The 15,759-nt window shown below is 35.0% G+C and overlaps 2 protein-coding genes across 2 annotated transcripts in view; one reads left to right on the top strand and one right to left on the bottom strand.

Moving 5' to 3' along the window:
* Nucleotides 1-15,759, top strand: part of LOC113838983 (zinc finger protein 431-like) — a 662,051-nt gene that overhangs the window by 539,322 nt on the left and 106,970 nt on the right. The gene's annotated exons all lie outside the window — the stretch shown is intronic.
* LOC113838041 (zinc finger protein 431-like) lies at nt 2,559-5,038 on the bottom strand. Its single transcript, XM_027433832.2, has 3 exons — nt 5,005-5,038; nt 4,162-4,177; nt 2,559-3,645 (listed from the first exon to the last, which is right to left on the bottom strand). Exons 1-3 carry the CDS (start codon nt 5,036-5,038, stop codon nt 2,559-2,561), a joined length of 1,137 nt encoding a protein of 378 aa, XP_027289633.1.

Here is a 15,759-nt window from a genome sequence, read left to right as displayed (position 1 = left end):
GCAGACACAGAAGACCATGAGTTCAAATGTATCCCTTATCATTACTGACACCCAAGCCAGGCTGCTAATAAACATGAAAATATGAACAGTATTTGTGAAACTATGGAAAAAAAATACCCAGAAACAACAAAGCACCACACTTTCAGATGAATAGTTATTGGAAAAATATGATCACACAATGCCTGATAATTAAGAAAAAACAGGTACTACTTAGATGAGTGGCATAACATTATATACATTTCAGCAGAAAAATACCTATCATTAAGCAAAAGTACAAATTAAACAAAAGCCACAGGAGGAATATAAGGACAACAAAATAAACTTGATTAAATGAATTTTCTACACATATAGCACTTTTTGTCACGCACCTCAAATATTTCAAAATAGAACCCCCAACTCAGTGACTGCTAACATCAGTTCCCACTCTCTGTCTCATGCTGCAGCTTAGGGATGTGAGTTCTTAGACCCCCTGATTTAGGTGTCATGCAAATTTTAATGATGCCCCTGTCACCCTCTGGAAACCAGTGCCAAATTAAATCTTTTATAAGGTGACATAGATATTATAACAAAAGAGGAAAGAAAATAATACAAATTAGTAACTTTTACACCTAATTTATACTAGTTAGTTAATGTAGTTGAAGAGAAGCATAAATATAAATGTGATACACTATCATTTAAAATCACAGTGCAAATGTAACAGCTATGGAGGGAAAGGTACCCCCAATGTCATAAGTCAGTCTATACATTCTTTTGTGAAGGGAGGATGGCCTGGATACCTGCAGCTCTGAAGAGAAAAGTGTCCTGACTTTTGGGAAGTCATGCTTATTACTGAATCTTTGGAGAAATGTATCCTGGATACCAAGAGCTCTGAAGAAAAATCTATCCTGAATATCCAATGTCAGGCTACACATGCTGCTCTGAAGGGAATGTATCCTGGAAACCAAAACTCTGAGGATAAATGTGTCCTGACTGTCAGGAAGTCAGGCTATATAAGAAGTTGTGTTCCAGTGGGTGATGGTCTCCGGGCATTAGTTAGCACTCCTGCTCAACTTAGAGAGAGACTACTACAAGTGATCTTTGTTCATCTCTGCTAAGTTTACCAGAATAAATGTCCATTCCTTGTTCTATTGTCTTTTTCAATAAGAATATTCTGAGCAATGATAACCATTTCTTCTTAGCTCCAGCTCAAATTGTCACTTTTCTTCTTGACTTAACTATGGGGAAAACTGCCCCAGAAATGTAGCACCAGTGAAAAGTTTTTTCTTTTGCTATACTCCCCTAAGGGAGATTCCCATCAGGCATATATGTTGCTTCTGTGCTTTTCTCCACTGGGGAGTTCTGTATCAAATATGGTAGAAGAAGTCCTTCACAGAAACATATTGAACAGATTTATTTGGAAGGGAGTCATCCAGGAAAGCGGCTGCCCCTATCAGTGTAGAAAATGCCAGCTGCCAACTGAACTAGCATAGTTCATATATATATGTTTTCTTAGGGGCATGCGTTTTCCATAGAGAATATTTCTCAGCATGTTAATTGATAAAACTTCAGTCCCTGAGTTTTAAAAACCTTTGAGATTGGCTGGATTGCTGCTTAGGGATTGGGTGGTTTTGAGCTTTGGTATTGCTTGGAATTTTCCTCAGAAGGTCAGGGATAGAGGTTGTTTCTTTGCCTTTGGATTCAGGGCCAAAATGTATTTCTTTCACTGGCCCTTTTTAAGCATTTGGCTCTTATTTAAGGGTGAGTTTCTTTGACTGCAGTTTGAGGACCATAATCTACTTCTTTCACTGGAACTGGTTCTTGGGACGGGTAGTGTTTCTTTGCTGGCACTTTTACCCTAAGCATAAGGCTTCATAAGTTCATATATTCATTTTTGATGTGTGTGCTGGAGCAACAATATAAACATGCACATCATAATGCTTGCACAGATTGTTGACACAGTTAATTTTCTTCAACAGAATAAATACTTTTGTCAAACTGATCAGAAGTGTGACTGTGAAAAATCCCACCAAATACTTGATAATGAGAAACCCTTGTTAACTTTTTCAGGTAATCAAAAATGATTGTAAGTTACAAAGGCTTTAACAGTTTGACCAAAAAGTTTTACTCCTGTATAAAGTGCACAATTAAACCAAACTGACTACATTTATAGTCCCTGCTGAATGATTTTTTTGTAATGATTTCAAAGACTCCTGGTACATGCAAAAGCTTTAATACATTGATTATCTTAAATGGTTTGTCTATAGTATATGTTCTTTTATGGGTTTAATGAAATAATTGACATGCAAAGTCCTTTCCACATTACTTGCATTCTTAAGGTCTCTCCCAACTATGTGTTCTATTATGTATGTGAAGATGAATCTGCAGAGCAAAGGCTTTACCGAGTTTATAGTATTCATAGGGTTTCTCTGTAGTATGTGTTCTTTTATGCACTTTTAGAGTATTTTGAAATGTGAAGAATTTGCCACATTGATTTCATTCATAAGCTTTTGTCCTTTATGTGTTCCTTCATGAATTTCAAGGGAAATCTGCTGAGCAAAGGGTTTTCCACACTGATTAAATTAATTGGGCTTCTCTCCAGTATGTATCCTTTTATGTTTTTGAAGATGGCTGTGCTGTGAAAAAGCTTTACCACACTGACAACATTCATAGGGTTTCTCTCCTGTATGCGTCCTTTTATGTGTTTGAAGATGACTGTAACGAGCAAAGGCTTTACCACACTGATTACATTCATAGGGTTTCTCTCCAGTATGTGATCTTTTATGCATTTTAAGTGTACTGTTATGAGAAAAGGCTTTTTCACACTGACTACATTTATAGGGTTTCTCTCCAGTATGTGATCTTTTATGCACATGAAGAACACTGTGATCAGTAAAGGCTTTACCACATTGATTACATTCATAAGGTTTCTCTCCAGTATGTCTCCTTTTATGCGTTTGAAGATGACTGTGCTGAGAAAAGGCTTTACCACACTGATTGCATTCATAGGGCTTCTCTCCAGTATGTGTCCGTTTATGCATTTGAAGATGATTGTAACGAGTAAAGGCTTTAGCACACTGATTACATTCATAGGGTTTCTCTCCAGTATGTATCCTTTTATGTGTTTGAAGATGACTGTAACGAGCAAAGGCTTTACCACACTGATTACATTCATAGGGTTTCTCTCCAGTATGTGTCCTTTTATGCATTTGAAGAGTGCTTTGCTGAGAAAAGGTTTTACCACACTGATTGCATTCATAGGGTTTCTCTCCAGTATGTCTCCTTTTATGCGTTTGAAGATTACTGTGCTGAGTAAAGGCTTTACCACACTGATTACATTCATAGGGTTTCTCTCCAGTATGTCTTCTTTTATGCGTTTTTAGGTGAGTGTGCTGAGAAAAGGCTTTACCACACTGATCACATTCATAGGGTTTCTCTCCAGTATGTGTCCTTTTATGAGTTTGAAGATGACTGTAATGACCAAAGGCTTTACCACACTGATTACATTCATAGGGTTTCTCGCCATTATGTGTTCTTTTATGCCTTTGAAAATGGCTGTTATATTCAAAGGCATTAAGACATTGTGTATACACAGAAGGCTTCAATCCAGTTTGGCTTCTTTCATGTCTGCAAGGAAAATGGACAAGTAGAAATGCTTTACCATATTCACTAAAATGTTAAATCTTAATATCTGTGTAAATTAACATTACAATTTGTTGCACTTGTGAAGAAGAATCAGATCTTATATTCTTATCATTGTGATAATACTCATGTTTTCCCCTCCATTAAGAGTTGTTTTGCAACTTTGAAGACAACAGTTTAGGTATAATAATGTAATATATGTTTCTAATTTTTAGAACCTTTTTCTATAGGAGATTTTTTTGCATATTAAAAAGAACTGGAAAAATTCAGATCTTTATCACCATTATTGAATTTTGAAATTTTCTTACACTTTGAGCCATGCTACATTTGCTAATAAATTAGAACAAACAGAATTATGTTCACATTCCTACAGCTATTGGGCTTTTCTGCAGAGTGAACTTGTTGGTGTATTAGCAATAAAGCAGGAAAATAAATTACCTCTAAACATGAATCAAATTCAACAAGTATGCTTAAATTGCGACTTTTTACATATCTTTAAATATTCTGTGAGAGTGGTATATTATGTCCTCCATATTCCTTTGCTCATGTGGCTTGTATCCTGACTAATACATGATATACTCTTAAAGGAAATTTACAAAGAAAAAGCTTCCACATTTAGTTCAGTTTGACTTTCTGTTCCTCATAGACATGTACTAGAGGTATTCAGGATTCTCTGCAATAACTGCCCCTTTACTCTTGACAATAACTGCCCCTGTCCCTAACCTTACAAAAGTAACAAAAAGTATATGAGTAAAACTAAATTATCTATGGAGTATTTTCTTAACGGAGGGTTTGGAGATATGCTTATCACATTAACCACGTGTATACCATCAGTGATGTAGGTAGTAAGAAATAAACGGAATTATATTTCTACAGCATAGCTCTCATTGTTTGATTATTCAAGTGGTAGTTTCTCTTGAGGCATTGTTTCCTGACTTCTTTCTTAAAATATTGTTTTTAAAATGAAGTACACCTACTTGAAATTGAGTTATATGGTGTGCTGAGAATTGAATAATCATCACTGCAGTTTAAGCTGTACTTAATTACACTGTTGTTTGTGTTTCAAAATTTAGGACACATTTTAATTTCTTCAGTTACACATTTCTATGAAATTGTAAATGAAAATTACCTTTCATGTGTTGTAGAACTTGGAGAATGTTCTTCAATATTATTGTCTTCCCAACTGTATCCTAAAACATAGTGCCAGAATATATATTTATTATTGAAAAATGTGCAAAATTTAAGTTACTGTCTTCAATGAACTTTAGAACTTCAAGTGATTTATTTACCACATTCTTTTTTCACTCTCAATAAAATTAAAGAACATCAAAAACGAAGGAACAGTTGTCCTGTTATTTTAAAATATGCAGTACAATGCAATCTTACCTATATCATTGAGGTTCTTGTAGGTCTCCAGCATCACATCTTTGTATAGATTCTTCTGAGAAATATCCAGCAAAGTCCATTCTTGCCAAGTGAAGTCGATATGCACATCATCATAGGTAATGGGATTCTAAAATATCACATACATGTGTGCACTGAAAGCATTATACTGACAATATTCTAAATGCATATTTGTGTAGAACATTATTTTAAGATATGTTACATTTATGCAGGATACAGAGAAAAGCAACTGATGAAATTTGCCAATGAAAGGCAGAACAGTATTTCAACAATCCTGCTTCACTGAAATGTCAGACAGACACAGTAGTCCTGTAGTCCTGTAGACTGAAGATGGGTACCCAATATTGCAGAAAAAGTTTGGGTGACTGTCCAGGCAGGCAGGGGTCTCTTTCATTTGTAAAGTCTGCAAAGTTGCCTGCAGTGCACTTCTTCTTTACTTAGCTAGTAATAATTTCTTCTTTTGTCTTGGATGTTATTGAAGACTAGTTGCAGTTTTTCTTTAATTTTTGAAGAAATGTATTAAAAGAACTGTGAGTTTAAAAAAGGTAATTTAGGTAATAGAGTATTTTTTCTGAATTTACAAAATGATAACTAATTCGTACTTGATAAATTTTGATGTTTATAGTTTTAGTATATTAAAGTTGAAACATTTCTTTTTATGTAGATGATAATGGGGAATGGTAGAATATTATGTTAATATGTGTTGTTTTGTTTATGTCATGGTTGTTTATTGAATCTGTTAATCTTTGGTGGAATGAAATACCTGTTTGTTTAATAAAGAATTGAATGTCCAATATCTTGGGAGGAATGGAAGGCAACATTGGCAGGAAGACAGGAGAAAGGGGAGGAGAAATCTGTGAGTATAAAAGGAAGGCACAAGAGTAGCAGAGGACAGCAGCAGGCAGTCACGAAGATACACTGAAAGTCATGACTAAGAAGTAAAGAAAGGTATACAGAATAGAGAAAGATAAAATCCCAGATGTAAAAGGCATAATTTAATGGTGGCTTGAAAGAAGCCAATGTAAGGCCATGCATTTATAAAAATAAACCTCTATGTGTAGGATTTATTTGAAAACTAGCTGGGAGGCCATTAAAAGATCAAAGAAAACAACAACAACAGCAGCCTCAGTCCTCACATCTTCATGCAATGAACTCTGAGTCTACTCACTAGAATTCTAACTCTGCCAAACATAACTGCCTGCAACTAAGCTGAACTGTAAATACAGTCTAAGAACCAATGTCCTTAAATTTGATTTTTTCTTGTTTGCAAGACCAACACATAATGAGTGATCCTGCAAAGTTGATATATATCATTCTATTTCCATGTATATCTGCACACCAGAAGAGTGCACCACATCTCATAATGGATGGTTGTGAGCCACTATCCAGTTGCTGGGGATTGAAATCAGGACTGCAGGAAGAGCAGCCAGTGCTCTTAACCTCTGAGCCATCTTTCCAGCCCAAGTTTGATTTCTTAATGGATATGGACACTAACAGTCTTGGACCACAGTTGTAGCAGATATTGTATGATGTTGCTTCCTGGAGTAGGAATCAATTTGCTTCCTTCATCCATAAATCAAAGATTTAGCAGGCTGTTGTCTTACCCTTGGGGGACCTTCTTAGGCATCCACTACATAGCAAAAACTTTCTCTTATAATGCCAATGAACTCCATAAATTTCTGCCTGTTTATCACATTAGTGCCATCTAAAATTACCTTTTCTTTATCACTTATTCCTACCCCATTTATTTTGTTCACTGTAGACGTGATTTACGTATGAATCATCAACAATGACCATTAAACATATTAAATATTTCATTTAAGGAATGAGCCAATTATATTTTTAATTCTGCATTAGTATATTTCCAGGGGATAGGTGGAATAAGAAAGATTTTAGAGTCAAAGTATCACACAAATGACCTCTTAATTTTTTTCCGCAGTCTAATTCTGACTGAAATCCTATGATCTCAATCGCTTACATCCTGCCATTATTCATAAAATCCCCATCTTCCTAGCTCTACAGGAATGGCAAATTATCTTCGGTGTACCAATTTCAATGTTTTTGCCACCTAAAGTCTTGATATCAGCCACATTCTTCCAAAAGATAACATTTTCATCTTTTACTTGGCAATGAAAACCACTTTTGGTATTCTATTATTTTTAAGTTGCATTTATGTTGATGTGATTAAATCCCCTATCCAAAGCATCTCAGGCAATATATGTGCTTATTTGGCTCATTGTGTCAGATCATTCTCCATCATTTTATGAGCTTAGGAATAGAAACTTGGGCCAAAAATTGAAAGCATACCCCATGAGCAAATACTGTTTCCTGACTTTCTCTCTTGCCTAGTCACTCTCTGATGCTCAGATAGCTCTCTTTTCCAAGCCTATTTTCTTAGGGACATTGCCATCCTTAGGGGAGGATTCTTTCCATATCAATCAAAAAAATTCTGTCACAGACACAGCAGTTCTTGGCTGTTATAAATAAAGCCACTACAAACATAGTTGAGAAAGTGCCTTTGTGGGAGGATGGAGGTACATTTTTGGATACATGCCCATAAGTGGCATATCTGGGTATTGAGGTTGACTGACTCCAAATTTTCTGTCGTTTGTGTCTTGATTTCCACAGAGGCTGTAAGGGTTTACAATTATAAGATCAATGAATCCCCTTGCTTCTTATCCTTTGCCAGCATAGATTGTAATTTTTCTTATTTATCTTAATCACCATGATAGCTGTATGGCAATAAATCAAAGTAGTTTTGATATGGACTTCAGTGATGGCTAAGGATGGTGAACATTTCTTCAAGTATTGCTCAGCTAGTTTAGATTCCTCAAACATTCTATATAGAAATATATTCCACTATAATCTGAATATTTGTTTAGTTGTTGTCGATTTTCTTGAGTTATTATAGTGAGTGATGCAACACAGAAGCACATGGACTAGAATGGTAAATTCACTTATAAGTGCATACTAGAATTTTAGTAAACTACAATCCCAGTGATCACAGTTAATCACAGTAAAATCCACAGATGCAGAGAGGCTAAGTAACTAGAACAGCTCCAGGGGAGTGTGTTGATAACTTCCTTGTACAATTAAGTTTGTCTGAAGAAAAAAAGATGGAGCTTGCCACTAGCTAACCATAGAGGCCTAGAGGTCTGTACAGATGGCTGTCAGAAACAGGAAGTGAATTGGGTTTACAGAGATAGAAGAATGATGGCTAAGGAGAGAGAGAGGACATAGGTATAAAGAAAAAGAAACTCACACTTTTCCACTTGTAAAATCGTGAGGTGGCTTTGGTTTACACCTTCTCTATGATTTCTCAGCATTTTCCTCTATATCTTATTCCAGGTTTTTATTATTTAGACCAAATAAGAACTCCATTTACAGGGGAGATACATGGACCTCTCTGGGTGTATAAAAATGAGATTTTCTGGATGCAATAATGGCAGGTAGCGATGTGACCAGAAAATATCACGTGAGGAAGGATGGGGCAGATGGAAAGAAGATGGGGAGAGATGACTGCAATGGGGGAGCTTTTATCAGGCTTTGTGGAAAGAGTGCAATGAGAATTTCCCAGAACCTGTAAGGGTGACCATAGTGAGGACTCGTAGTAATCAAGAATACAGAAGAGAGAGAGAGACAGAGAGTGTGAGAGAGAGACAGAGAGACAGAGAGAATGACAGAGGGAGGATTCCCTAAGTACCCATTGTAATGTAACTTAAAAAGTCACCAAAACTGTCATAGGTCTTTGTACCAATACTTGAGTGTGGTTTGCCCTCACATGATCACACTTTCCCCAAATTCGCTCTTTCTAGTAATATCTGTACTAAATCTATGATAAAAATCTCTTTTTGCTAGTGTGCTTTCATGTGGAGACAGAACAGGTGATCTCTGTAATTTCCAGGCCTAGTATATGTACTACATAATGAGTAGCAAGCCAGACATCGTTAGAAAGCAATTATGTCTCAAACCAGACTCACTCCAAAAATTTCTAAATAATAGAATTTAGAACTGTGGTCTAACAGATAATGTACTCACCTAACAACTATCCTTTTATTTTGCATTTTAAAGACAGTTGCTACAGTACATGCCTATAATCGAATGCTTTTGAAGACTGATAAAATGCAGACAGAAGAAATCCTGCCAAGGTAATTACATGGAATAGCAAACTAGAGACCCTGTCTCCAATATGATAAGTGTAGAATACAAAAACCCAAAATTGTTCTCTGACATTTACACCCAAACCATGAAAAACATGCATAACTTCCACACAAAAAGAATCACATACATAAAAACAGACATAAACAAATAAATAATAAAATTATAATAGTATGGTTTGGCACACACCCTTTGTTCCAATAACTGGGCAGCAGGGACAAGAAAATTCTGTGAATTTGTAGCCAACTTCATCTGCATTCTGTGTTCAACAACAGGCAAATATATGTATAGAAACCCTATCTCAAAATAAAATTCTAACTCAGATTATCATTGACTCACTCTGAAATCCTTCTCCAAAATACAATAGAGTGTTCCAGTTTAATATCATCAGAGGTCCTGAGGTATAAAACAATATATCTTAACTCATTTTTGGTGTCTTCCAGTGGAGGGTTTCAAATTATTTTCAGATATGAATATAGCTGAGTATGGTAGCAGAAATAGGCAGATCTCCTTGAATTTAACCCAATTTGTACTATATCTTGAATTTGATAGTAAGACATTTCTCAATTACACGAACACACATACACATACACACATTCATGAATATAGTTGGATATAATTTGCCCTGTTGCTTGAGAGAAGATCTCATAAGAAAACTCTAACTAGGCCTGGTGGTGGAGGCGCAAGTCTTTATTCCCAGAACATAAAAGGCAGAGGCAGGTGGATCTCTATGAGTTTGAGATAAGCCAGGTCTACAAGAGCTAGTACCATGACAGCCTCCAAAGCCACACAGAAACCCTGTCTCAAAAAAACTCTAGCTAGCCTAAAACTCATACTGTGTACTTTAATGAATTATATATTCAATATTTTAAAGCACATTCTGGTAAACATGTCATTCTATGCCAATAGCTCAGTATTCAAAGCATGAAAGTTTTCTATACAAGAAGGAGCTTCCAAACAATTGTCTGCATATTTCCTTAAATGTCAAGGAAACTAACAGTGGGAGAAATTTTGCATTGTATATATTCCTAGGTGGTTTTTCCTCTATCATATCTTTCTATAAAACTAGAGTCAATAATTTCTTGAACAGTTTTCTAATTTAGAATTAACTAGTTTTCTCTAAATTGAGTTATTTGCACATTTGTTTTAATACTATGCCTCCAATTCTGGAAGCTGAAATAATGCCTGTTAAAATAATTTTACAGCTACCAGTAACCCAGTTGATTTTTAAGAATGTTTTTGTTAATAGTTATAATTCTTACAAGTGTGCTGTTGAAAATTTTGTAATATTACATCTTTTTAATTTTACATGGGTCAAAAATAAAAGGTAGTTTTGGATACATGATCATAATATTATTTGTTGTGCTTTCAACACATTGAGTTAAAAAGCTGTTATTGTATGGTACATGAAATAAAATGACTTTAAGTGAATACTAGATTTTGTATTAATAACACATGATGAGCAAGTAAACAAGCCTATGTAAAATATGATTTTCTCAAAAGTAAATTTGTCAGGGTTTCTCATATTTCCTCTATAAATTAATCATTTACTGACATACGGTTTCTAGAGCTGTGAAGAGACACCATGTACATCTGTAATCTTTTAAAGGAAAAACATTTAATTGGGTGGCTTATATTTTCAGAGGATTTATCAAGTATCATCGTCATGCACAACGGTAGATTGCAGGCAGACATGCTGAAGTAAAAGGAGCTGGGCATTGTACATCTTGAGCACTGGCAATGGGATGTGGCCTGTGAAACTGATCATGGCTTGAACGTATATAAGATCTCAGTGTACACCTCCACAGTGACACAATTGTACCACCATGGCCATATGTACAGCAACAAAGCCACACATCATAAGAATGCCATTTCCTATGTGCTTATTTGGGACAATTACATATAGACTACCACAAGTACAAAACATTAAGGTTCACAAGGAAGTCCTTTTGTGAGAGTTAGCAATGAACCCATCCAAATGAGAAAGACTAAAATTAAAAGTTTGTTTTCACACCAGAATTTAGTAGACCATGAAATATCTGGTGGGGCACACATAAGACCCCACAATGTGGGAATAATTAAAATGTTTGTTCATTATTCTCAAATTGAACAGGGAAGCTAGTGAGGAACTTCTTTAACACCAGTTATATTTTTGAGATGTGGGTTTTAACAACGTTTCCAATAAATTCTACATGTTAATCTTTTGTGCTGCCCATTTTTTCATGTGCCTGAACATAAAGCAATAATATTATAAATTCTGAAGCATTTTGGTATATTTTTGTTATTAATGATCAAACATATATGAGAATATATATATTTACATATAATATATATTATTTATTTATTTACTAATAAATAAATATATTTATTACATATAATATATACATAATATATATAATATATATATTATATATATATATATATATATATTTACAATAGTAAATAAATGTCTTTTAGAGACGTAAAACCAGCTAGTCAGTAACATTACCACATCCAAAAGTGTCCCTGGAAAGCAGAACCCAGTGACATCATTCACAAGAAGTCACAAACCTAGAACCAGATGACAGCAGTGATTTTTACATTCCTTTTTTGGAGGTTTATATGTTTTTGTGAAGATAAAACAAAACTCCTTCCTCAACATACCTTTCCAGAGTTATATTTTTGGCAATATTTTTATTTATCCAATGAAAAACCTCTGTTAGTCACACGAATTAGTTTAGATTGAATGGTAATGCCATTTAATGATCTACTGTCAATTTTAATGAAGAAATCTTTTTTGCTTGTATATAATCTTTATCATTTTTGATGGTTACTGTATTTCTCTCCCTATGGAAACCAAAGAAAATCCCTTCAATGATGTAACACATGTCTTGTTTTTTATTCTGAGCTCTACATATCTCTAAAGTATACAGTTTTAATTTAGCAGATTAATTTTATCTAATTATCTTCCAGTGCTGTTGATTACTTTTCAGTAGCATTTAAAAATATAGTTAATAATATATTCTTTAATCTATCTCTGGCTGACTTAATTATCCTTTCTTTTTATTAAGCATGTCTTCTAAGGAAACACATAATGTGTACATATAAGTAATCTTCATCAAGAAAAGAATCAGAAGTCAGATATTGGTGTAAGAAACTGAAAGATCAGGGAGCCAGTTGAGCAGCCATCTGTGACTCCTACCTCTTCCATACCTCAATCTAAAAATGAGCAAGATCCTCTTGCAGCCCCACATTACTACTTCCTGTCTCCAATCTCTCCACAGTCCATCTTTATTATTTCCATAATCAGTAAAACATAGGTGATTCTGCCATGAATTGTTGGACCCTACCAAGCATGGATCAAGTTTGCAACTCTTTTTGTATAATGTTGCTCCTGAGATAAGTATTTACTTTGCATACTCCTTCAATAACTTAAGGGCTTAGCTAGATAGAGTCTTAGAGTTGTACTACCTTCCTAGACTTTAAATGCAGGCCACGGAATTTTCTTTTATGGTGTTAAAACCTTGAAAATTGCTATCTCTTTTCCATCACTGGATTGCCATTTGAAACTACCTAATGTTATTTTTCTTAACCAGAGACTTTTCATTTGTTAATACTTTTGTCCTTTTCACTGTAGACATGAAGGAGTCAACAGTAATAACCGTCTAACCGAAGCAATATTTTGTCTAATACATCAGCTCAGCAGCCTATTACTTTCAAACTAACACTTACTCACTTTTTGGAACATGCAAATAGTAATAAAGATTCAGTGACAAAACATCACAAAAATGAACTCTAGGTAAATTTTTTTCATGAAACATTCTAAGCACCTGTGCTTACTTACTATACCAACATCACATAATACAATCAAAAAAGGATTGAAGCCAGGCATGGACTGGAGGGCCACAGCAAGAAAAAGATATGACTGTTTTATTGAGAGCAATCAGATGATTTATATCTCTATCAGAAACATAAGATAGTGGCACTTTCCAGGATTATTACAATTATAGTTGCCAGAATAACATGAAAATTGCAAGTGATACAATATATAGGAGATTAATGTCTAAGAACAATTGTCTTGTTAAGTTTACATACTACCTTGACTAATAAAGAATCATATAGAGAAATACAAATTGGCCTAAATGCCTCACTTCCTGATGGAGTGCATCAGTTTATCAGGAACAGGAAGGGACAGTGTGCCCCAGGAGCCATGGGCTTTAACCTGAATTCCTGTGACATATGTCTCTCAAGGCAGGTAGGTCAAACCAACTCCATATACCAGGCAAGCCTTTTATCCACTGAAATCCTGACCCTGACTTACAGTGTCTGCTATTACTCTCAACATTCCCATCTTTCATGTCCTACAACAACAGGCAATTATGCACTATGGAGAACTTTTATGGCTTTTGCCACCTAAAGTTTTGATATCTTCAACAATCTTCAAAAATTAAACATTACCATGTCCATTAAAGCAAAAAAAAATCACCTTTCAAGTTCCATTTTTGTTCCAGGATTGTTCTCTTTTGCTCTGATTAAATTTTCTAAGTAAAAGCTACTCCAGTAATGAATGGATTTGGTTGTTAAACCCAGTTCAGTATTTATTGTTGTGGAAGCTTAGGAGAGAAACTCAAGTCAGTCAGTCACTGAAGGGAAAACATGTGGAACCTTCCACTGTTTGTTGATTTTTCTCTTTAGCTTTGTCACTGTCTTCTGCTCTGCATGCTCTCTTAACAAGCTGAGGCCCACTTGTTCAGAGACACTGTCAATTCAGGGAAAGTTTTCTTCCCACATCAATCATCAGTCAACACTTTCTTTTTCAGGCAGAAATCAGAGATATTGATCAAAGAACACATTCAATTTATGTGTGCCCAGATGATGCTAGGTTTTGTCATTTGACACTAGAGGCTAAATAGGAGACAGAGAAAATAACATATGAGAATATTTTAAAATCCAAAGCCAATGTATTAATCATGTAAATCACTTAAGCAGCAAAGATTCAAACATAAAGATAGAATATCTGGAAAACACAGATATAAAAGTATGCAAGGAAATAGGAAGAGGCAAGCATTTAAAATAAAAATGAAAAAAACGAAAATAATCTTGCCACAGCAAATTCTCCAAAAAAACGAAACCTTCAGGAACTGATAACATAAGAAATTTTATGAAGACAAATTGTTGAAGGGCCAACATTTTTAAGAAAAAGAATATATCTAGGTTACCAAAATACATCAGAGAAAATCAATATACAAATTCATATATGAGCTCTACACTTGTCACAAAGACACAACAATCATAAGTATGCAAGATATTTTTGAAAGAATGAACAGTTTATTTTAGAAAAAGACAAGAAATATGGCAGGAAATAGATAGGCAATATTTAATCAAAAGACCAAAGAAAGCATAGGAAAGGAAATGGGACATTTTGGCAAAAGTTACCAGTTCCCTATAATTCTATGTGTACAAAATTAAACAAACACAGACTTCACAACTTTCACAAAATTACATCAATGGGACCCTTGAACTGTTGTTTCAGAGCCTCGAACTACAGATTAAAAAGTGATAAAAGATTGAATCACCATGCTCAATCACAAAACAAAACAACAAAGAAAAATAACTCAAAAAACAGGTAAGCCAATGGAATGAAGTTGAAAACCATTATATGGATGAATATACCTATGAATACCTGATTTTTGACAATGAATCTAAAATTTCACAATAAAAAAAAGAGACCATCTTCAACAAATTGTCCTGGAATACAAGATTCTGACATGCAATAGACTGCAGATAGATCAGTATCTATGGCCATTCACAAAACTTAAGTCCAAATGGATCAAAGACATCAACATAAATCCAAACACACTGAAACTCTTAGCAGAGAAAGTAGGAGGTACCCTCGAACAATTGGTACAGAGGACTCCTTCCTGAACATAACATCAATAGCACAGACACTGAAGTTGACAATTAATAAATGGGACCTCCTGAAACTGAGAAGCTTTTGTAAGGCCAAGGACAGAGTCAACAAGCCAAAATGGCAGCCCAAAGAATGGCAAAATATATTCACCAACCCCAAATCTGACAGAGGGCTGGTTTCCAATATACACAAAAAAATGAAGAGGCTCCTCACCAAAACACCAAAAATCTAATTAAAAAGTAGGGTACAGCATTAAATAGAGACTTCTCAATAGTCGAATCTAGAATGACCAAAAGACATTTGAGAAAGTGCTCGACATGCTTATCCATGAGGGAAATTCAAATCAAAACAACTTTGAGATACCATCTTGCTCCTGTGAGAATGGATGAAATCAAAACCACCAATGACAGTTTATGCTGGAGAGGATGTGGAGAAAGGGGAACAGCCCTCTACTGCTGGTGGGAGTGCAAATGTATAAAGCCACTTTGGAAATCAATATGGCAGTCCCTCAAGAAAATGGGAGTCAGTCTACCTCAAGATCCAACATTTCCACTCTTAGGCATATACCGAAAAGATTAACATTCATACAACAAACACATCTGTTCAACTATGTTCATTGCAGCAGTATTTGTAAGAGTCAGAACTTAGAAGCCACCTAGATGCCCCTCAACTGAGGAATGAATAAGTAC

The sequence above is a fragment of the Cricetulus griseus genome, unplaced genomic scaffold, assembly GCF_003668045.3.
Source record: "Cricetulus griseus strain 17A/GY unplaced genomic scaffold, alternate assembly CriGri-PICRH-1.0 unplaced_scaffold_1, whole genome shotgun sequence".
In the NCBI taxonomy this organism is placed as follows: domain Eukaryota; kingdom Metazoa; phylum Chordata; class Mammalia; order Rodentia; family Cricetidae; genus Cricetulus; species Cricetulus griseus.
This window is presented reverse-complemented; position numbering and strand designations above follow the sequence as displayed.

What these genes read in the sequence shown, in the direction of transcription:
- LOC113838041 (XM_027433832.2), bottom strand. Translation starts at nt 5,038, where the DNA reads ATGCTGGAGACCTACAAGAACCTCAATGATATAG.